The following is a 24589-nucleotide window of genomic DNA, read 5'->3' as shown; positions in this document are numbered from 1 at the left end:
TTCCCTGTTTTTCCAAAGCTGATTGAGAATTTGAACCCTGATCTCCAAAGTTGGAGTCCAAACTCAAACCACTACGCTATACTGGCTCTCTCTAATTAACATACTAGAAGATATTTATTCGATTTTCAGATTCTGAAGATTACCTCAAATGGAAAATACATAAATTTGTATTCTTTCCATTGGCATTTGTGTATGTGAGATTTCTGTGCAGTTTTAGTAACAGTAAAGATTTTAAGATATTTTTTATTGATCATTTGCAATGGATGCAAGTAAAATGCCAAGACTCCTCTGCTTCTTTCCTTAGGAATAACTACAAATTATTCCACTTGCAGTCCTAGCATCAAGACTTGTCCTGATGGTACCTGTGATGCTGTTGAGAATAAAGATAAAGGGATATGCCCTCAAGACTGCACAAGTATGGAATCAAGGTTTTTAGTCATTTTCAGTTTGATTACCCTTTTGCTTTTCTTCTTCTAGACTAAAATCTTCCTTAATCTTAATTGCAAAATAGAGTCAAAAATAGAGATTTAAAATGTTTTTTTGGATAAGTGGCAGTTGTAGAGCTTTTTAAAACGATTGTGCATTCAGGGCGAGAGAAATAGGGTTGTTTGAATTATTTTTGAACTATATACTGAAGAAGTATTGGATGGCATTGTGAAAGTAGGGCAAGGGTGACTTTTTAAAATATGCAGAAAATTACGGCATTGATGATGTGTTTACATATTTCACATACAGATCTGAAAATATGCACAGAAAAGGAAACAGAAGTGTCATAGAGTAATTTGTTAGCTCACACAAAAAAAATTTTTTTAAAAGTAGAAATAAGATGGAAATCCATCTGTTCAAGATGTAGATAGAAAAATATGGAAGCTCAGGATCGTTGTAAACTCACTACTGTTTTAAGGTGTGGTGCATAAAGCAGGAGTAGTGAAGAGTTTAATGGAGCGATGAAATAAATTTGTCTTCGGTTTGGCCATTATCCATAGCCTTCCAGTAGGAACAAGAAAGAGATTTCAGGAGTAGCCTCTCTCTGCTCCTTTTTCCTTTGACTGTTTCATTTTTGTCTAACTATAGCAGTTCCATGTCAGAGGCTATTTCAGAACCTACCAAAATTTGCACGATGGTTATCTAACCAGTACAGGAGTACATTAAAAATCATCTACATGCAAGAGAATACAAAAATAAAGCTCATATTTTAATGGTGATGGATTTTTATTTTTATAATTATTTTTAAATAATAGTTTGTATTATCTGAGTTTGCAACCAATTTTCATAGTGAAATCTAGTTCTGCAGGTATTGCACTGGGTGGTCCTATTCAACAATGAGGCATGATTTAAAAAATATGTAGATGCAAAGGAATACAATGATAAAGCCTATATTCTCTCTGTATGGTTTAATGTTCATTTAAAGGATTGTGTAATGCAGTTATGCATAGCACTTGTGCTAAGTGCTTTTGAGTCAGAGTGTCTATAAGTACTTTGCAAAAGCAGTTAAGTATCATTATTGCCATTTCAAGAAAAGGAAATTCAATAGCAACATGGCTAAACTGTCTCATCAAGAGTTACTTTCCTGGTAGTGAAATTGCACTTTGGGCTGTTGGTTGTAACGTTCTGTATGCCAAATTTGATTTTTATTCATGAATGCAATAACTTTGCATTGTAACTAAACTTTGTAAGTACTTGTATGCATATTTAGGAACAAAGTTACGCTCTTTCTATTACATAGACTAAACCTCATTTAAACAATATCTTCTTTGAACTGGGTTATCTGAGTCCACACTGCCATATATCCCAGTTCAAAGCGGAAAATATAGGATTTTATTCAGCTGTGTGGAAGGGGCCTGAGACTTAACTTCTGATTAGATGCATATAGCATTTTACTATGATGGTTCTGAGCTACCCTCCCATTCAGATACCTCAATCTGATGGATTTCAAAAGGTGCAGATGTGCACAGGCTTTTGACACCAGAAAATAATAGCACAAATCAGTCCCAGATAAACCAGTCCTTGGCATAGCTACTGGCTGCCCCCCCCCCCCATGTATTGTACAATACTAACATTTCCGTTATTAAAGAGATCACCCTCCAGCATATTGACATCCCTGTGCATTGCTGCCTGTGCTTGATGTGAGTCTCATAATCAGATGGCATTTTTGGACATTTTTGACAGTGCAAAAACCAATTTTCAACCTATAGAACCTTCTACACAATTTCTCACAAAATCTGAAAGAGTTGGATCCCGCCCTGGAAACATCAAACTAGAAGTGGTTTCCATTCCACTTCGATGTTTGTTTCCTCAGCATTTTGGAGATGTGGAAGAGGGGGGATGCAGAACTGCACAAGATTGATACATATCAGAGAGATCCTTGGCTCACCATTCAAAACAACCAGTGACTCTGGCCTTCATTTCCAAACAACTCTCCCTTCTGCTTATTCACTGGCCTCTCATGATTCACCCTTGGATCTCTTCTTAATTGGACTGGAAACATAGATGTGGATAGTTTCCTAGTCCTTCTTTGCTATGGTATCATTGGCTTCACTTGTCTTTCTTTCTTTCTTTCTTTCTTGTTCTTAGTACTAAAGGAACTGGGGAAGAGCAATGCCCCATTTGAAAGACACTCAAAGGACTTGCGGTAGCCTCTCACTTAACCCAAACTGATAGGACCTATATACCAGCTATTAGTATGTAACATATGCAGGTTCTACTCAGTTGAAATCTGGGAATGGTTACGTTTGAAATGTATACATTTATCGTTCACAATACATCATGGTTGCAGCAGTATAGAGTCCACGTTGCTTTCACAAATTATACATTTCTTGGTGCCCCCACTCTTTCTCTTCTCTCTTGCTTCCCTGTTCCAGCTCCCTACATTTTCCCAATTGTATCTTTGCCAAACATTCTCATCTCCATAGCAACAGTTGCAGAACCATCTGTGTTCTCTTTGCCCCTCCATACATTTCTTTGTATTTAGGAGTGGAAGTAACAGTTTAAATATATTCTAAGCGTCCTCTAAATGAGACAATGTTTTTTTTTTTAAAAAAAAATCAACAAAGATAACATTATGTAATAAAATTTGGAAAAAAAACCTGTTCCTGATTTGAAAGTGTTATTTCCTGTTTAATTGTGCAGTATGTACTTTGAAAGTAGTTCTTATACTCCAGAAATCTCATTTTTATGGCTGCCACAAACTATGTTAAAATGGCTGTAACTCAATATAATATTTAATGAAAAACCTTAGCAAAATGTGCTGCAGGATGTCTTGCAAAAACAAAGTTTAATAAATGTTTCCATGTTTTTATGATAGAACTAATTAGGAAATTACATTTATAACCCAAGAACAAAAAAAAAACCCTTTTACGTGGACCCCTTTTACACTTCCAGATAATCCATTTCAAAGGAAATATTCTGGATTTTATATAGCAATGTAGATGGGGCCATAGTGTAATCGGCTACACTAGTAAGAGGGCATAGCAGGTAAGGCTCCTTCTACACTGCCATATAAAACCCACATTATCTGCTTTGAACTGGATTATCTGGCAGTGTGGACTCAAATAATCCAGTTCAAAACAAATAATGTGGATTATCTGCTTTGATCAATTGGATTATATGGCAGTGTTGAAGCGGCCTAAGTTTTCCATCCTTTACAAGTTTTCTCATTCTTTAGCCCATATATGGATTACGGACTATAGGCACGTTTTAGGCCTTTTCTACACTGCCATATAAAATCCAGATTATCTGATATGAACTGGATTATATGGCAGTATAGATTTATATATACTCATTCAAAGCAGATAATGTGGTTAATGTGGATAATGTGATCATCTGCTTTGATACTCTGGATTACATGGCAGTGTAGAAAGGGCCTATGCATGTTGTTATGTATAGGTCCTGACTGCCAGTTAAAATCAGTCTGTTAAAATGTCTAGTTCAGCATCTATCATAAGCGGCAAATGAAATTCTGTTTTTTCCAGAAAAGCACTTGTGAGCAAAAAGCAGTCCTCCAGATATTATTGGGTTACAGGTCCCAGCATTCCTCGCAATTAGTTATTCTGGGTAAAGCTAAAGGCTAAAGATTTCCACTCTGATTCTGCTCCAGCTCATCATTCTGATCAATTCATTTTTTAAGCAACAAGAAAGCAGTTCTTATACTGCTGTGGGTTTATTGCCAGTCTCTTCCCAGTATAAGAGCTCCATTGGCTTCTTGCCTGCTTGCCAGCCTCATTAATCTGACTTGCTTTGATTCCTCTGGACCCCTTGTCCTGGCTTTGTGATGCATAGATGTGAGCAAGATTATAACTTTAAAAACTATTTCCTGTAAAGGTAGCCCTGGGTTAGCTACTATTGCATATACTGCAAATTTATAGACCATTAATGAATTCCATTTTCATGTTTCATCCCTACATTATTCTGTAATATCAGATTCAACGCAGGCAATTCTGTTCCAGCAATTGTTAATCATCATGATGACCACATGAAATGAGCTTTCATGCAGTCTTTTTGGAGCTAGACCCAGTCCTTTATTAGTCAACCAAATACTGGACAAAAAAAATCAATGAATTATATTGAGTCTGGTTTGTGGAATGGAGCTTACTTACCGCTGTGTTTAATTTAGGGAATAACATCATTGGTGGCCATCAGAAAGGAATTATGGGAACTGGAATCAGGGCAGGACATGGGGTTTGCCACTGCTTTCCAGAAGCAAGTTGTTACTGTGAGAAAGATGATATCAGAGGTGAGTCTGATGTTTATTTGATGATTTCACTGTTGCATTATTGCATGCTCCAACACTTTTATAATAATACAGTGCTTTTATCTTAGGTAGATTGTCGTTTCTTTGCTTTTATGCATGCTAAAAAGTAATAGAAACATGGAAGGAGGCAATATTAAAATGATGGAAGAAAGCATGCAGTTGCAACTAGATGATAATTTGGGTTTTTCTAAAATCAAATCAACTAGGGTTGTTGTGTGTTTCTGGGCTGTATGGCCATGTTCCAGAAGCATTCTCTCCTGATGTTTCACCCACATCTATGGCAGGCATCCTCAGAGCACTCTCAGCCGCTGCATGCCTTCCTCAAGCCGTCCTCCTGGCATAAGGATGAGGCCGCTTGTACCGTTCTTATGCTGGGAGGAGAGTGGGACACGCAGTGGCTAAGTGCACTCCAGAGGGTTCTCAGCTGCTATGTGCCTTCCTCCTCCATCTTTTTGGCATAAGGACATGGCGGGCTGCCATGTCCTTCTACTGAGGGGACAGGGAAAATGAGGAGGGCCTGAGACAAGCACCCAGGGTGTTGCATCCGGCCCCTGGGTCTAAGGTTGCCCATGCCTGATCTATACTGTAGAATTGATGTAATTTGACACCATTTTAACTGCCATGCCTTAGTGCTATGAGTCATGGGAGTTGTAGTTTCATAAGTGCTTAGCTTTCTCTTCCCAAAAGTGCTGGTACCTCATCAAATGACAAATTCCAGGAGTCAAAGGCATTGACCAAGCGTAGTTGAAGTGGTGTCAAACTGCATTAATTCTACAGCATAAATATACTGTGTTATTGTTTGTGTGCCTTCAAGTTGACTCTAATATATGCTTTACACCTGTAGTCCGTATCTGTGGCAATTACTCATGGTTCTAACTCTTCCCTATTGGTATAAAATGCCGTGTTTAATGTAGTCAGTTTGTGTGTTCACTGATAACACAATATTAAGAAAAATATTAGGATAATCATTGTGCTATTTAGACAATCACTGTCAGAAGTGAAAATCAAGAAGAGGCAAAAACTTATTTTAGAGGACATGTTGGGACCATCATCTAACTCTTGCCCAAAAGGGAAATAACAAATTAATTCTCGAAGGGGACAATTAAAGGGGTAGGAATGAGTTGTCTGAGGTTCTGTTGGTCATATTGGTAACACTGATCAATACAGCCAGCAAATACAAGGGAGCAAACATAGCAAAAGCCTCAACCGAAGAAGGAAAGATTTCCAAAGTACAAAAGATAGTGATTCTTCTATCAAATTTACCCCTTTGTGTTTTCTTCCAGAGCTTGCCTTTCTGGCAATGATGTGATTGTGTGTATTAAATGGAATGGAAATAAAATTAATTGCAGTGAGTGGCCTCATTAAATTCTTCTCCATCTGCAGAGCCATTGTGTGATGATATGTGCAAAACGGTGATTGCGGGGGGAGTCCTGCTGAGCTTAATTATTTCAGTGCTCCTTTCTTCTTACTTCATCCATCGTTACCACAAGAATTCTCCAAAGACACCCATTGCTTCAGCAGAGATGACCTTCCGGCGCCCAGCTCAGTCCTACCCTATAAGCTACTCATCTACTAATGTCCGCCGACCCTCAATGGATTCTGAGAACCAGATGTCAGTAGACAATTTTAAAATACCCGTAAGTTCTTTTTGGAAATCATCTCACTGATGTATTAATTACTCCACATAAATGTTACTAGAGAGCATTTAATCAACAAAAGAATAGCTTCTTAGACAATTGGGAGAAAGGAAACTTCAGATGCAACTTCATAGCATGGTAAAACACCAAAGAAACTTTATCACCTGTAGATGCTATGGGGGTATAAATATGTTGAATCTCTAGTATAATAAGAATACTCTTTTTTATTAACCAAAACGTGCAGAAGATTTATATAGTTCAAAGACAAATCAGATTTCTGTGGGCAACACATTGAGTAATAAAGAAGTGTTTAGCTGTCAGCTCACTACAGCCGCTCCCAAATGAAGTCAAGAGACTCACTCCGTTATCACTGGAAACTTTACTATAGGAAACCTTGACATGAAAAAAGCTGAGAGTGCCGAGCAGCTCACAGAGACTCCCTTATATACCCTCCCCCACATTCAAAGTTACAATTCCCGCCGAGAGAAAACCCCGCGAAATCCACCCGCCAAACGCGACAGCCGCTTATCCTCAGGGCCGAGAGTCGCAAGTGCCTTATCAGTCCGTGATGTCAGCGTCCTTGATTTCTGGTGCCAGAGTACAGGCCCTGAAATCAGGGTCCTGACAATTAGCATAGTTTGTAATTTCAACACAAATCATTTCCAACATGTGATGGGATACTATATTCTAATAAATAAAATTAAATAAATAAATGAGGAAACATTGATTATGCTCTGCCTGTATTATAGAGCTGCATTTTCCCTCAAGAGATTTATTTAAATTTTATCCTGTCCTCTCCAGAAGAATTCAAAACAATATTCATATTGAAAGTAAATATTCAGTAATCCTCTGCTGACAAGTGCCCAACAAACACTAACCCACAGGAGCTTTGGCAAATTTCCAAACCAAACTTATCTGGTCTTCTAATATTTAATTCTAACAGCCCTACTTGATGGCCAGGTGGAACCCCATTTGGAGTTTTCACCAAACCTTTACCTCAAACAACAGGCAAAACACCCAAGGAGTTCTGATACACTTAATAACTTATTCAAGTTATTGTCATGGCCCCGGTTTTGTCCTGCCAATCCAGAAAAGGAAACCTGATTCTATAAATGCGGCCAGAGTGGAGGCTTATCATGGATGAACATCTGCACCCGTAATATGATATCCATGCAAGACACACAGAAATAGCTAGGTATGTCTCTTTAGTGTTGACATACATGTTGATCTAGGGCATCAGTTATTCATTTATCTGGGGGGAAACCCTCTTGACTCAATTTTGTCCAAAGAACTGGTTTCCAGAGTAACATATAAACATAAACAAACTCATCAGTGTTAAAGTAAAAATGGAACAAACCATCAGTTCATAAAGCTGGAAATATATTTTAAAAAAATGTTATAGACAGATTAAACTAAAAAAAACATGAAAAAAGAAATACTGCCGCCCAAATATTTCCTTCAAGAAGAGAGTTTCTTGGGCCCTTCCACACAGCTATACAGGGTGTTTGAAAAAGAACTCCCTAGTTTTAATGTATTTATACTTAAAACTAGGGAGTTCTTTTTCAAACACCCTGTATAAAATCCACATTTAACTGGATTATATGTCAGTGTGAATTCAGATAATTCCGTTCAAAGCGCCAACACTTCGAACTGGGAGCATTTAGGCATCCAATGCAATTATTACAGAATTGGCTCTACTAAAATGAATCGGTCACAATTCTGCCTGCCAAATTTTGCACTAGTTGAATCTTTTGTACCTTCTTCATGGGCGGTCCCACATACAGTCATTCAAGTAATCAGGATCACCATATACAGACTCCCTCTGTCCAAAAAGACTCTGGGTGGTGAAACAACCAAAGCTTATGAAGGTATTCTCAGTCACTGAGGCCATATTGAATAAACATCGCAGGGCGTGTACCTTACTCACTGAGGGGAAAAGCAATCCCATTCAGGAAAGGTTCACTATTTCCCTCAACCTTGAGAATGACTTATCCATTATTTTTCCACCTTGTCAGAATTTGGCATCTGTATTTTTTTTGCACATGAGCATGCCATTGGCATTAGTCAAGCAATTCTTTTTCAATCTCATCCTCCTCTCTGCACTCTGTAGAAAACAATTACAGGGTTGTAGTAAGGATAACAGAAAGATAATGTTTGTGGAGCTCTTTGAACATTCAAGAGTGCTCTATATAAATGGTGTGTATTATCACCACTCAGTTTCTTTCCTTTGCATGTAGGCATTTCCATATGCATTTTAAAAGCTTGAAAAACAACACTCACATTTTTCTGCTTGAAAATTAGACACATAGGATTAGAAAAATGTTCTGCTCATGTCTTTGGTTGTCCTATTTAATACAATAGCATATTTGTTAGTTGTATGCCAGGATGTCACAGAACCATAAATGATTGCTTGTTCTACTGGAATGAACAATTAGATTACAGTTAACTAGGTCCTTCCAAATCTGCAACTAATTATTTGAATGCTTCCTAGTAATCTCACATGGCTGTCCCCTATTACAGCTGTATGAGCCATGGTAGCACAGGATGTAAAGCTCATTCCCTTGCTGGAAAAAGTTTCATATTTTCAAAGAGCAAAGGAGAGGATGCATTTTGGCTTGTGGTTGTCATGGGTCATGCAATTAAATCATGTATTTCTTTTACTTCGACATGACTACATGCTATACCATAGATAACCAGGACTTGGCAATGTTTGTTTTTTGGATGAGAACTCCCAGAATCTCCCAGCAAATATGAGATGTAAGTCTCAAATGGCCCATTGGCATTTACAAATTAGGCCAGATATGGTTAATCAGTCCACTTCAGAGTGGGTTTTCCTTGCTCCTTTCAAAGTCAGATTGGAGTATGAAGTGAGCGTTGCTGCTTCTTTCTCAGCAGATGCTCAGCTTTCAAGAAGAATGGTGATTGATAGGACATAAAGAATATTTGCAAATTGTCTCATTCTCCCTGAGACTTCTTCCCCACTTTACCCCCAAAAGAGAAAAAAATGTATTAGAATGAAAAATAAGAGCAGTAGCTACCGTGGGATAAGTAGTGAGGGGCAATTTAGGCACCTGTAATACAGCACACAGAAGACTGCCTTGGGGCTGTGTGCAGGCTGTGGATGGCCTACTTAGGCGATCCCTCGTAGCTCGAGGACTATTGTCTTCCATCCTTGGTGTCTTGGGGGTGGGTTCTTAGGTGGCTGAAGAGACTTATTCTTGACCCGCATATTCTCCCGCAGTGAGGACATCGGTTTCCAGGTGGAAGGCGGTTCCGGTCGGGGTTAGCTTGACGCTCCTTCCTCTTGGCACGTTTCTCCCTTAAGCGTTCGTGCCTCTTCAAACTCCGCAGCACTGCTGGTTACAGCTGACCTCCAATTAGAGTGCTCAAGGGCTAGGGCTTCCCAGTTCTCAGTGTCTATGCCACAGTTTTTAAGGTTGGCTTTGAGCCCATCTTTAAATCTCTTTTCCTGCCCACCAACATTCCGTTTCCCATTCTTGAGTTTGGAGTAGAGTAACTGCTTTGGGAGACTGTGATCGGGCATTCGGACAACGTGGCCAGTCCAGCGGAGTTGATGGCGTAGGAGCATTGCTTCAATGCTGGCGGTCTTTGCTTCTTCTAGCACGCTGACATTTTTCAGCCTGTCTTCCCAAGAGATTTGCAGGATTTTCCTGAGGCAACGCTGATGGAAACGCTCCAGGAGTTTGGTGTGACGTCTGTAGACAGTCCACATTTCGCAGGCGTAGAGCAGGGTTGGGAGAACAATGGCTTTGTAAACAAGCACCTTGGTATCTCTACGGATGTCCCGGTCATCAAACACTCTCTGCTTCATTCTGAAAAATGCTGCACTCGCAGAGCTCAGGCGGTGTTGTATTTCAGTGTCGATGTTGACTTTTGTGGAGAGGTGGCTGCCAAGGTACCGGAAATGGTCAACATTTTCTAATATTACACCGTTAAGCTGTATTCCTGGCTTTGCAGAGGGATTAGCTGGTGCCTGTTGGAAGAGCACTTTGGTTTTCTCGATGTTCAGTGAGAGGCCAAGCTTCTCATATGCTTCTGCGAAGGTGTTTAGAGTGGCTTGTAGGTCTTCTTCTGAATGCGCACAGACTATGTTGTCATCAGCATATTGGAGTTCTATAACAGATGTTGTGGTGACCTTGGTTTTGGCTTTCAGTCTGCTGAGGTTAAATAGCTTGCCATCTGTCCGATAGATGATTTCCACTCCAGTGGGAAGCTTCCCATCAACAAGGTGAAGTATCATAGATGGAAAATAAGGTAGGGGCAATAACACATCCCTGCTTGACACCTGATTCCACCTTAATTGGGTCACTTTGGGAGCTGTTGCTGTCCAAGACTGTTGCCATCATGTCATCATGGAGGATGTTCACAAATTAGTCAGGGCACCCGATTTTTTGGAGGATGGTCCAGAGAGTGCTGCGATTCACTGTGTCGAATGCCTTTGCAAGGTCAATGAATGCCATGTACAGAGGTTGGTTTTGTTCCCTGCATTTTTCTTGGAGCTGTCGTGCAGTCAAGATCATGTCCACTGTTCCTCTGGAGGGGCGGAAGCCATTCTGGGATTCTGGGAGGGTGTCTTCTGAGACAGGGAGAAGGCGGTTTGCAAGGATTCTTGCGAGGATTTTCCCAGCAGAGGTTAGAAGGGAGATACCATGATAGTTCCCGCAGTGTGTCCCCTTTCTTGAAAAGGGTGATGATGGTGGCATCCTTGAAGTCTGCTGGGATTTTCTCGGTCATCCATACCTTTTCAATGAGCTGGTGGAGTTGTTGTACCAGCTCAGGTCCACCCTCTTTGAAGATTTCAGCAGGAATCCCATCACGTCCGCTGGCTTTGTTGTTTTTTTGTTGGCTGATGACGTTGCTGACTTCCAAACTAGGCAGTGCTGCAAGCTCATCCCTGGTTTGTTGTTGCGGGATTTGTGAGAGGGTCTCTTCGGCCACATTGGAGCTGCGATTCAGCAGGTTCTGGTAGTGCTCTTTCCAACGTAGTGCAATTGATGTTTTGTCCTTCAGAATTTTGGTTCCATCTGATGAGCGTAGGGGCTGTATGCCATGGTTCCTTGGTCCATAAATGATCTTTGTGGCTTTGAAAAATCCCTGAGCGTCATGGGTATCTGCAAGGTGTTGGATTTCTTCAGCCTTCTTTGTCCACCAGATGTTTTTGAGTTCTCTGGTCCTTCTTTGGACATCAGATTTTGCACGGGCATAGATCTATTTCTTGGCAGCACAGTTGGTGTCTCTCTGCCATGTTTGGAAGGCTTTCCTTTTGTTATCAATTAGCTGTTGGATCTCTTTGTCGTTATCATCAAACCAGTCTTGATGTTTCTTAGTTTGGTATCCAATGGTTTCCTCGCAGGCTGTGATGATGGAGGTCTTCAGTTTGTTCCAATGTTGTGTTGTTTGGAGAAGGGCTCGTTTGGAAGGCTCCTGAAGGGCTTGGGTGTTCATTTTGCGCCTTGTTTTTCTTCCTTGGAGTCTGCGTTTGGGGGTGATCTTGATAGCCATTGTGGATCGGATTAACCTGTGGTCTGTCCAGCAGTCATCAGCACCTGTCATGGCTCTTGTGAGAAGCACATCGCGGCGGTCTCCGGCACGTGTAATAACATAGTCCAAGAGGTGCCAATGCTTTCACCGAGGGTGCTTCCATGATGTCTTGAGCTTGTTTTTCTGGCAGAAAAGCGTGTTGGTGATGACAAGGTTGTGCTCTCCGCATTTGGTGAGAAGCAAGATGCCATTCGAGTTGCTGTTTCTGACCCCGTCTTTTCCTATGATCCCTGGCCACAGGTCCCCCAGGAGGATGATTTTGTCCTCCTTAGGTATCTCCGATAGGATGGTGTCCGGCTGACAGTAAAGATTTTCCTTGATGTCTTCATCAGCATCTAGAGTTGGTGCATAGGTGCATATGATGGTTGCCTGTTGGTTTTTGGCAAGATTAATTCGGAGGGTTGAAAGTCGTTCATTGATGCCAGTGGGTGCTTCAGTCAGGTGCTTCACCAGGTCGTTTCTGATAGCAAAGCCAACTCTGTGTATTCTTCGCTCTTCTTCAGGCAGTCCCTTCCAGAAGAAGGTGTAGCCTCCCTTTTATTCCTTCAGCTGCCCCTCTCCTGCTCTCCGGATCTCCTGAAGGGCTGCTATGTCGATCTTAAAGCGTCCCAGCTCCCTTGCAATGATAGAAGTCCTGCGTTCAGGGCGTTCACTGTCAGTGTTATCCAACAGTGTCCGTACGTTCTATGTTCCAAAGTTCATTTCTCTTTTTTGGCCACAGAGTAGGCCAGTCAGGGTAGGAGAGGCAGACTATGTTTAGGGCACCTTTTCTAGCCCCTTCCCCATGTGGGGTGAGCAGAGCGGATCCTAAAAAGGGCTGCTCAGTCATGGATACAGCTGCCGGACTACTCAACTACCTCGGTCCTTGAGGTAGAACGACTGAGTCCATATCCACCGCCCATGTGCCAGTCTGTGACTAGGGGCTTCCAGATTTCACAGTCCTGCCTCCGTCGCCACTCGCTGATCGCCATGGGACGTTTGTAGGTTTGTTTTTATTTTTGTTGGAAGATGCCTGTGCATGATTTTTTTTAATGTGTGGAGATTGGTGCACGGCCGGTCAACACAGTCTTCACAGAGTGAGGTTCCAGCAGTGGTGTGGTTAACACGACGAGAGTGGCTTCTCAGTCTGTTGCAGTCTTCTTCCGCCTTCACAGCCGTTGTAACATGTTATCCTCCGCCTGCTCCACCACTGAGGTCTTTGGGTCTTCGGATTGTGCTTGGTCTGGAACCTCCCCTGCGGCCACTCCTGGGAGTGCATCACTCCAGTGGTTGTGCCCACAGGTTCATCGGAACACGTAAGCCCCTCACCACGGCAAGGTGACAATCTTGGCCTATATGGGACATAAATATTGGATTAGGGTCTTAGTAGGTTGTTCTTAGCCATGGAGCCGTTTGGTGTTCTTGAGCAGAAAACATAATCAACCTCAATTCTTCCATTAAACAATAAATAGGATTTGAGTGGGATGTGAAGAAGATAATTTTAAACATTTCAAACCACATTTTTATGTTAAATTAGTGAGGGAGACAGGTGAAGATGCCAGGAACACACTTCTGTACTAGGTCAAATAATTAATCACATGGTGCCCAGACAAAATGACCCACCTTATAAAGAGATCAAAGGGTCACAGATGCAATTCTTTATGCCTATTTATAGGATTTACATATGTTTAGATCTTTCGCAAGTCTTTGGGATAGAGTGTAATCATAAATAAAGTGTTACATAACTATAATAACAACTCCTATGGCTCCCTAAGATATTTTAGATGTTGGGGTTGATGTTTTCATAGACACATGTATGCTGTTTGCTTTTATTTCTCAGTTCATTTAACCAGCCATCACTGTTCAGTAACTGTCAAGCTTGATAGAATTCCAAAACAGAAGGGCAGTTGTCTGAGATGACTAGATGAATTCTAAACAGAGCCTTCTTGCTTCTTCAATCCCCAAAGTTTATAAATCGGGCAAAATATTTTTTTGCACAGCATTTATTGCTTAGCTGACACCGCAGGTACAAAGCGAGTTAAGCTAGATCCCTTTTTAAATGCCATCTACCATGCACAGATACTAGTTTCATGGCCATGTAGATAGTCTGTTGGGAAACCTGGGACTGGGACTTAACCCAGATAGCTACCATGGTTTGTGTGTTCTTGGGTATCAGAACTGTCTTTATGTACAGATGTAGTGTCTAACTTCCATCTGCTAAGTTTTGGCAAGTAGTGAAAAGCCTTTGGGTCGGCCAAGTCTGATATATAAGTAGTGAGTGGCCAGCGTTGTCCTTCTGTTTCTATCTTGTCAATAAAGCAATGCAGTGTGACCCCCATATCCTTGGGAAATATGTTGCTGAATTTACCATGGAGACAGAAAACTGGAAATTAGGTATCCGTATTGAAATTGGAGGCTCTGTGAGGTGAAGTTAATCACCAGATGTTAGTTTGTAATTGATTTAGCTGGTATATGTGTGTGCAAAACTACCCACAATCATGTGTGGAAGGGAGCTGAAAAAATATAAGGGAGATAGGGTGAAATACAATATATTATTATTATTATTATTATTATTATTATTATTATTATTATTATTTAACATCTATATGCGACCGCTTGCCCGACTGATGCGGAGCTTCGGGCTCGAGTGCCACCAGTACGCTGATGACACTCAGCTCATTCTGAGGAATGGAGGGCCAGCCAGACTCCGTACCCGATAGTTTCCATCAGTGCCTTGAGGCCGTTACTGGATGGTTGCGTGCCAGCAGGTTGAGGGTGAATCCGGCGAAGACAGAGATCCTTTGGCTGGGCCGTCCAGGTGGGAGGGAGATCCAGCTGCCTACCCTGGATGGTGAGACGCTACGTCCATCATCTTCTGTAAAAAGTCTTGGTGTCTTATTGGACCCTCTGCTCACAATGGAGGCCCAGGTCTCTGCTGTGAGCAGATCTGCGTTTTTCCATCTACGTCAGGCTAGGCGGCTGGCTCCCTACCTATCTAGGAACGACCTGGCGACGGTGATCCAGGCGATGGTCATCTCGAGGCTCGACTACTGTAACGCCCTCTACATTGGCCTTCCTCTGTCAGTGATCCGGAAACTGAAGCTGGTGCAAAACGCAGCGGCCCGTCTTCTCGCCGGGGTGCCGGCGAGGTGGCGTATCACCCCAATTCTTCAACAGCTGCACTAGCTACCGATTGAGTACCGGATTACTTTCAAGATACTGTTACTAACTTTCAAGGCCTTACATGGTCTGGGGCCAGCGTACCTGAGGGCCCGCTTATCCCCCTACCAACCCCAGAGATTACTTCGGTCCGAAGACCAAAATTTGCTTGAAGTCCCTAACATACGGACTTATAATTTGTCTTCTACTAGGCAGAGAGCCTTCTCGATTGTAGCCCCTCAATTATGGAATGCCTTGCCAGTGGAAACTCGAACCACCCAAGTCTTACTTGCCTTTCGGAAAGCCTGCAAAACCTTGCTCTTCCGACAAGCGTTCAATGGGTGAAAAACTCGGGGCTATGTCTGTTTTTATTGTTGCTTTTATTGTTGTTTTTATTGTTTTTATTGTTATTTTAAAGCCAAGTGTATTGTTTTAATCTATTTTTGCAAACCGCTCCGAGCCAAACTGGGAGTAGCGGTATATAATTTTAATAACAATTAAAAATAAATAAATAAAACATTATTATTATTATTTTTATTATTATTATTATTATTCCCAAGTGTCTAGGACTGTGTGATGTATTTTCGGATGATGCGCGCAGATCCTTTTGCAGTTGGCAGATCGTAATTTTGTCAATGTCTTTCATTTTCAAATGCCGCCTGAGATCTTTTGGCACGGCACCCAATGTGCTGATCACCACCGGGACCACCTGCACTGGTTTCTGCCAGAGTCTTTGAAGTTCAATCTTGAGGTCCTGATAGCGGCTGAGTTTTTCCTGTTGTTTTTCGTCAATGCAGCTGTCACCTGGGATGGCAACATCAATGATCCAAACCTTTTTCTTTTCCACAACTGTGATGTCTGGTGTGTTGTGTTCCAGAACTTTGTCAGTCTGGATTCGGAAGTCCTACAGTATCTTTGCGTGCTCATTTTCCAATACTTTTGCAGGTTTGTGATCCCACCAGATCTTTACTGCTGGGAGGTGGTACAGTAAAACCCCGCTAAATTGAGCCCCGCTCGTTCGAGCGTCGGGGCAATTCGAGCCAAATTCCTCCCCCCCCCCCACTCACCCCGCCAGATCCAAGTGCTGCTGGAACCCAGCCGGGTGAGTGAGTGAGCAAGGGATGGAGGGTGGGCTCGCTCTCTCGCTCCTCCGACATGCTGGGCGCCAGTGCTGCCGGCCCCAGCATGGTGAGGGAGCCGAGGTACGGCCGGGTGGGTGAGCGAGGAGGGCTCCAAAAGTTCTCCTCGCTCACCCACTCGCTGGCTGGCTCCTCCTCCATGCTGGGTGCCGGTGCTGCCAGCCCCAGCATGCAAGGGAGCCGAAGCATGGGCGGGTGGGTGAGCGAGGAGGGCTCCAAAATTCCTCCTCGCTCACCCACTTGCTGGCTGGCTCCTCCTGTGTTGTCGAAGGCTTTCATGGCCCAAATCACAGGGTTGTTGTCAGTTTTCCAGGCTGTCTGGCCATGTTCCAGAAGCATTGCAATGTTTTGGTGCTAAATTAATAAATACAGTAATTACTACATAACTTTACTGTGTATTGAATTGCTTTTTCTGTGGGTTTGTTGCAAAACATTATGTTTTGGTGCTAAATTAATAAATACAGTAATTACTACATAACTTTACTGCGTATTGAACTGCTTTTTCTGTGGATTTGTTACAGAACATGATGTTTTGGTGCTTAATTTGTAAAATCATAACGAAATGTGACATTTAATAGGCTTTCCCTTAATCCCTCCTTATAATCCAAGTTATTCGCTTATCCAAGCTTCTGCCGGGCCGTTTAGCTTGGATAAGTGAGACTCTATTGTACTTGAGCCATAAGTTCCAATGTATCATTTGGGCCACATAGTTGTGCCTCTGTTTGTAGTCTGTCTGTCTGCAATTTTCTTACAGCAGCTGAGGATATGATCAATGGTTTCCTCAGTTTCCTTGCATAGTTTGCATTTTGGGTCATCAGCTGATTTTTTGATCTTGGCCTTAATTGAGAGAGGTCTCAGCTGAAGAGTAGAACTAAGAGCACCTAACCCATTAGCATTATGGAGAATCACACCAAAACGAAGTCTATACTGGCTCGGTCGTCACCCAGGATAAAAAGGACCCTGGTGGATGCTGCTGATTCTGGATATCCATCGACAAGTGGGCTATGGAATCAAAATACAAATTATTATTATCATCATCATCATCATCATTGATTTACAAATATTTGAGTTGCTTCAGAGTCTTCATATCCACCCTAAGCTCAAACAATAGCAATTTAATAGGCCATTTATGAATTCTCAGTCTGTGTCGTAGATTGTAAAAGACCCATCTTTCCTCTCACTGGCTGCTGAGGTTCAGTAACAAACTATTTGTGGTACCTCAATTCCTCAAGTTCATATAATAAGGCAGAGGAGTCTGTGGCAAGCAGAGGAAAAGACCAGCAGGAATCTGTTTCAACAAAGTCCCCAGCGTTAGTCAGAGTACACATAAGCTTAGCTGGGCTAGGACAGAGAGATATGTTCACAGTGCACAGACATATCACCCTTTATACGTAGCAACTGATGTCTTGGTTTTAAATTTCATTATGCTGTTGTATAATTATGTTGTTATATTATGTTTTATACTGTATGTTAACTTATGTTGTTGGTAGTTTTCTCATTCGGGGAGATGGAGGCAGGGTATAAAAATAAAGTTGTTATTATTGACACAACGACACAGTATGACACAGCAAACAAGATAGATATGCTGGATTTCGTATCACAAAATCACAAGTCGAACACTTCCCAAGCATTTAGGACTGTATTATATGAATTGTGTGAATCTGTAGCAAATCTGAGAATTGTTAATCATATCACATGTCTTAAGTGAAAAGTGAGATATTTTCCTCCACCTAAAGATTCTGGGTTTTCCCTACCTCATCTTCCTCTCTATGTAATACATAAGTAAAAAGAGCAATATCAATAGAAAGAGATGTAGGACTTTATTTTGTCTGTCACTTATATTAATCTATTTGATAGATGTGCTTTTATTCCCCACATTTCTCCACAGGAGGATCCAAAGTGGGAATTTCCTCGCAAGAATTTGGTGCTTGGCAAGACACTTGGAGAAGGAGAATTTGGAAAAGTTGTCAAGGCAACTGCATTTAGACTTAAGGGGAAGGCTGGCTATACTACTGTTGCAGTCAAAATGCTAAAAGGTATTTTCTCTATTTATGCTTGGAAAGAAATGTGAACGATTTAGTAACTTGTTAAAATATGTGACAGAGGTCTACTGTAGATGGAAGAACCTGTCCAGTAGGGAAAATGAGTCTCTTTTTTCTGTGGCCAAATGTCCTAAAGTAATTTATTTCTATCCTGACATCTTCCTCTGACACAGTGATGAGAGAAGTCCTTTCCACAGGGCCAAAAGGGCAGTGTGACTTAGCTTGGCTGATGCAACTTGTTTAAATTTCCATTTGACATGGGCATCTTCAAAAGATTTTAAGAACATCAAGAGCATTAACTGAACTTCCCCTTGTGATTTTTACAGCATAAAAATAGTGCTTCATTGTGTCACATAATATGTGAGAGAATAATGTACCATGTCCTCTGCCAACTGACTTCCTCTGACTACAGCTGTTCTACCAAGATTGTCTCTTTTCTGTTGCATTCCAGCGTTTTTGGCTGGTCACACAATAGTGTTCTACAGAAGCAGAGAACTAGCTTTTTAAACAAGGCCTGATAATCCACAGATATCCATGCCTCTCTTTCTCCCATTGCCTATCTCTTTTCTTGGATGCTCTGTGATTATATACCTATTGGCCTTGATGCAGCCAAAACAAAGAGATGAAGCATGTAGCACCAGGGAGGAAAATGAAAGCAAAGGGGAAGGTCATGGGAGAAAGGAGGGTGCTAGAGAAGTAGCTCAGAGGCAACAAGACTCTCCATCCACCATTTACCCCATCTCCATTAAATCTCATAGACATTTACAGTAGGGTCTCACTTATCCAACACTTGCTTATCCAACGTTCTGGATTATCCAACGCATTTTTGTAGTCAACGTTTTCAATATATCGTGATATTTTGGTGATAAATTCATAAATAAAGTAATTACTACATAGCATTACTGCATATTGAACTACTTTTTCTGCCAAATTTGTTGTCTAACATGATGTTTTGGTGCTTCATTTGTAAAATCATAACCTAATTTGATGTTTGATAGGCTTTTCTTTAATGTTTCCTTATTATCCAACATATTCGCTTATCCAACATTCTGCCGGCCCATTTATGTTGGATAAATGAGACTCTGACGATGTTATGATAATTTTAGGGGAGGTGGAGGATTCACTACAATCAATAGTCAGAACAGTTAAGGGTTTTGGTAAAACTTCGGGCCTCACAATTAATTTAGGGAAATCAGAGATTCTACATAAAAATCTAACATGGGAAGAACTTAAGAAGGTTCAAAACATCATGGGAATAAAACTGGGGAATAAGAAGATGAAATACCTGGGAGTAGATATACCAAAAAATATTTAAAATATTATACCAATGAACTACAATCATTTATGGAAAAATATGAGCAAACAAATCATTTCATGGGGAAAGAAATTTCGAGATATCTCCTCAAGGCTAAAAATTTACAAGATGAAGATCTTACCCAAGTTTTTATTCTTGTTCCAAATAGGGTGAATATCCCTATCAATTTGTTGAAGAAATGGGATAAATCACTCAAAAATGGGTAGTGGGAGGAAACAAAAACAGAATTGCTAACTTCTTATATTATAGTAAACAAGAATTGGGTGGATGGGGGGCTCCCTCATTGGGATTATACTATGAGGCAAGTCAACTAGTGAGATTACTAGAATTCGAATTGGAAGGGTCAAAAAAATGGGTGCAAATAGAAAAGGAAGCAAATAATTGGCTAAAGGGAACGTCAATGGGAGAGAGAATAGATATAAAAGACCTAAAGAACATAAAAGCAGGCCCTTGCTTAACAATGTTGTCAATCTGGAAAAAATGGCAAACTAAATTACAAATAAATAAAATTGACCCTTTCCCATGAGAAACATTGGAAAATAAGGATAAGACATTTAGGAATATAATTAAGGCATTTAAGGAAAATGGTATTAAAAGGATTGGGGACCTTATGGACCCCAAAGGAGAAATATTAAAGTGGGATAAAATAAAAGATAAATGTGGCCAAGGGAACTGGATAGCATGGTTAGGTTTGTCCAGTAAAGCCCAGGCCATGAAAAGAAGAGAAGCAGGTGAAACCCCCCTGGATAGAATAATTAGAAGGAAATTAGAAACAGATAAAGGAATGATTGGGCTATGGTATGATGTACTAAGTACTTTAACGTATAATACGAAAGAAACGCTTACAGAGATCTGGAAACAGGAAAAAAACTTTACTGAGAAACTAATTGGGTCATGGATCAATAATATTCATAAAATTAATCATATAAGGATCAAAGAAACACAAAGGAAAATAATCACAAAATGGTATAGAACCCCCCCCCCCCCTTACAATTGGCTCATATAACGGGAAGTACCTCGAACAAATGTTGGCATAAATGTGGGGGAATAGGTTCATTCTCCCACATGTGGTGGGACTGTAGAAAAATTCAAATCTTTTATAGCAAAATAAGAAAAGAAATGGAAGAAATAATAGGGAAAGAATTAATATGGGACAAAGCCAGATTTATGTCCCTCACAATAAAGGTAAGGGAAGATAACAATAATTGGACCGAGATTCTAAAATATATGACAGCCGCAATACAAGCCACAATAGCCCGAGGATGGAGGGATGAGACAAAATGGAACGTAGAAATTTGGTGGTCTTATATATCAGAATATATAATCAATGATTTCATTAATCAAAGGAAAAGAAAATATACAAATTGTCTAAAAGAACCTGACTGGTTCAGGAAATGGTCAGTCCTAATTAACAAAATAGATGGAGATGAAAGATACACCACCTTGAACCAGGCGTTCCACACAGTTAAAATGATACAATGATAATATATTGAATTGCTGTTCCAGGGGGGAGGGGGAACGGGGGAGGGGAGGGGGGTGGGTGTTACATTCCAAAGGATCGTTTAAAATGTCATTTAAGCATTACTTACTTTTGGTATTATGTATATTGAAATAAGACATGCATCGCTAAAATTTTGTTAATTGTTGGAATGTAATAAAAAAAAATTTAAAAAATGAGACTCTACTGTAGTTCCCTTCTAATCTCCCCTATCAATTATATTCATTCTCTTGAGAAATTTGAGGTTAAAATATATCTTTTTTGCATTGATAGTGTCATAAAACAGAGCTTTTAGTGTCTTTCTAAATGTTGCTGAAGGCACACCAAAGTGAAGGAAAAAAATAAGATGATTTAAAGCTAGAAAATGTATACTGGCAGCATTAGAAAGTGGGAGTGGCCACAGACAAAAATAAGGATGGGTTATCTCTGGGTGGTTGGACCATGTCCCACATATTAGATCTTTGTAAGTGAAATACAAACATTTCTCACAAGCACAGTTCTCCTGCAATTATAAATATCTTGTAAATGTGGGAATTAGATGTTGTGGCAGGGTGGGGACAACGCTACCTCCGTGGAAAAGAAGAGGAGGAGTCTCTGCTGGCCAATGAAGATATTTCCCTTTAAAGAAATTTTGACTTAGAGTGGCCGAAACTCATATCTGGGCCAAGATCTGCACAGCACTCTTCTTGTATTGCAGTCTTACTTAGATGTTCCTCAATAATGTTATAATATGTTGAAAGCATATTGGTTCAACTCCAGAAAACATTAAAGGTTTTGTAATGGCAATGATGCAGGGGCCCCTGGTGGCACAGTGTGTTAAAGCGCTGAGCTGCTGAACTTGAGTATCAAAAGGTGCCAGGTTCAAATCCCGGGAGCAGAATGAGTGCTCGCTGTTAGCCCCAACTCCTGCCAACCTAGCAGTTCAAAAACATGCAAATGTGAGTAGAATCATAGAATCATAGAATCATAGAATAGTAGAGTTGGAAGAGACCACATGGGCCATCCAGTCCAACCCCCTGCTAAGAAGCAGGAAATCGCATTCAAAGCACCCCCGACAGATGGCCATCCAGCCTCTGCTTAAAAGCCTCCAAAGAAGGAGCCTCCACCACGGCCCCGGGGAGAGAGTTCCACTGTCGAACAGCTCTCACAGTGAGGAAGTTCTTCCTGATGTTCAAGTGGAATCTCCTTTCCTGTAGTTTGAAGCCATTGTTCCGTGTCCTAGTCTGCAGGGCAGCAGAAAACAAGCTTGCTCCCTCCTCCCTTTGACTTCCCTTCACGTATTTGTACATGGCTATCATGTCTCCTCTCAGCCTTCTCTTCTGCAGGCTAAACATGCCAAGCTCTTTAAGCCGCTCCTCATAGGGCTTGTTCTCCAGACCCTTAATCATTTTAGTCGCCCTACCTATTGAGTAGATCAATAGGTACCACTCCGACAGGAAGGTAACGGTGCTCCATGCAGTCATGCTGGCCACATGACCATGGAGGTATCTACGGACAACGCCAGCTCTTCGGTTTAGAAATGGAGATGAGCACCAACCCCCAGAGTCGGTCACGACTGGACTTAACATCAGGGGAAAACCTTTACCTTTTACCTTAATGGCAATGATACGTCATCAATTGAGTGCTCTGTGAGACAGTTTGAGTTTTTCAACAAGATTAAATACTTAGTTCAGTCTAGGAATTTTATTTCTCTATCTCCATCATACCTCTTCAGATCTTTTAGAAATAATCACATAATCCTGCTTTAAATATATCTGCATCACTGCCATAAAATTTGAAGACAGTTTTTTTTGTGACCAAGGAAACTAATACTTAGAAATGTAAAAACTTTGCACTCTTCTCTTAAAATCACAAATAGAGTAATGTGAGATCAACTCTTGGAAGGAAACCATTAATTGCAAAATAATGGCATATAATTTATCCTATGTTTCATTTAATAGCATACTTTTGAATTGTGATATACAATTCTCTTTACTTAATTTACATTTTGATTATATTAGAAATATGATGGGTTATCTTTATAATCTTCCTATTGTTTTTATCAGTTATCATTACATCAGCCAATTTTAATGCTACTCCCAAAGATTTTTAAGTTTATCAATAAATTAACAAAGAGCTACATTATAGTTTGATTTCTCCAAATATCGGCAGTATCATTTTAAATTCAATGAGCCCTTTATTAAAAAATTTCTTTCCAATAATTAAGCCAAAGTATATATCATTCAGAAGTTTAACAACTAAACATGATGTAATCTGACACACCCAAGAAATGCCTACAGCTCAATAATTCTTTTTCTTTGTTGTCGTCTTTGAGATTCAGGCCCCTTCTACACTGCCTTGTGTCCCAGGATCTGCTCCCAGATTATCTGCTTTAAACTGGATTGTATGAGTCTCCACTGCCAGATAATCTGGGATAAGAACCTGGGATATAGGGGCAGTGTGTAAGGGGCCTCAGTGAATATTCATTAAATGGGGTACAAATACATAATAATTTTTGGAGAATGCTTAAAGATTTTCCATCCATATCTGCATTTATCTAATAAAGAATTAAGCAATAAATTGAACCTGTGGTTCATGCCATGAACTTAGATGGCTTGCATATCTTGGGCCCCTTCTACACAGCTGTATAAAATCCACATTATCTGCTTTGAACTGGATTACATGGCAGTGTAGACTAAAAATATTAAATAAAATAATGTGGGTTTTCTGCTTTGATAACCTGAATTATCTGGCAGTGTAGAAGGGGTCTTGAAGAAAGAATGACCCCATCTGCACTGTCATACAAAATCCACATAATCTGATTTGAACTGGATTATATGGCAGTGTAGACTCATATAATCCAGTTCAAAGCGAACAATCTAAATTATATGCTTTGATATTATGAATTATATGGCAGTGTAGATCCAGCCAATGAGCTTCACTTATTATATTGGTAGCAATAAAGAGAGGAAAATTAAGTTGTCATTTAATTCTTATTATTCTGCAGTGTGTGTTGATTTCTCAGCGAACAAAGCAGCACAGCAAAGAGAGATGAAACAGACCACAAAGGGAAGAGGAAATGGGGTGGAACGTTATTTTTAGTTCCCCCTTTTAAAAATAAATATTTTTGTTGTTGTTATAGAACCCCCAGAGTCTTATAAAACAGTGTGTTTCAGATATAAGAGAAGATGTATAATGTGTGTAGTCCTCCAACTGATATTTTTTTTTGCAAATATCCCCTTCCCCATGTTTTAGTAAAGATGGTCTGTTTTTATTGTTGGATTATACCGTATAAATATATTAGCTTTACAACCAGCCAGTACAAGCAACATACCTCAAAAAATAACACTTGCAGTCTGATTTGCACCTCATTTTTACAACCTTTCATCATTCACCAACCTGATCATTTAATCTCTTGTCCTCTAACCTATGCTAGAACTGGTGTAATTTTCCTCCCAGAAGGAGAAGTTTCCATGTAGGTAAAATCATATCTCCCTCCGGAGGCGTACTTCTTTCCTCAACATTTTAA

The 24589-nt window shown here is 40.5% G+C and overlaps 1 protein-coding gene across 1 annotated transcript in view; it reads left to right on the top strand.

Annotated features, from left to right (window-relative positions):
- ret (ret proto-oncogene) overlaps window positions 1-24589 on the top strand; it is a 167513-nt gene that overhangs the window by 119605 nt on the left and 23319 nt on the right. Inside the window, exons 9-12 of the mRNA XM_062975848.1 lie at window positions 305-415; window positions 4613-4732; window positions 6134-6387; window positions 18115-18262. Of these exons, the coding sequence (XP_062831918.1) occupies window positions 305-415; window positions 4613-4732; window positions 6134-6387; window positions 18115-18262 (633 nt within the window). The remainder of the gene's footprint in view (window positions 1-304; window positions 416-4612; window positions 4733-6133; window positions 6388-18114; window positions 18263-24589) is intronic.

Source organism: Anolis carolinensis, chromosome 3 (assembly GCF_035594765.1).
Source record: "Anolis carolinensis isolate JA03-04 chromosome 3, rAnoCar3.1.pri, whole genome shotgun sequence".
Classification (NCBI taxonomy): domain Eukaryota; kingdom Metazoa; phylum Chordata; class Lepidosauria; order Squamata; family Dactyloidae; genus Anolis; species Anolis carolinensis.
Note: the sequence above shows the minus strand (reverse complement) of the source record. Positions and strands in the feature narration are given on the sequence as shown.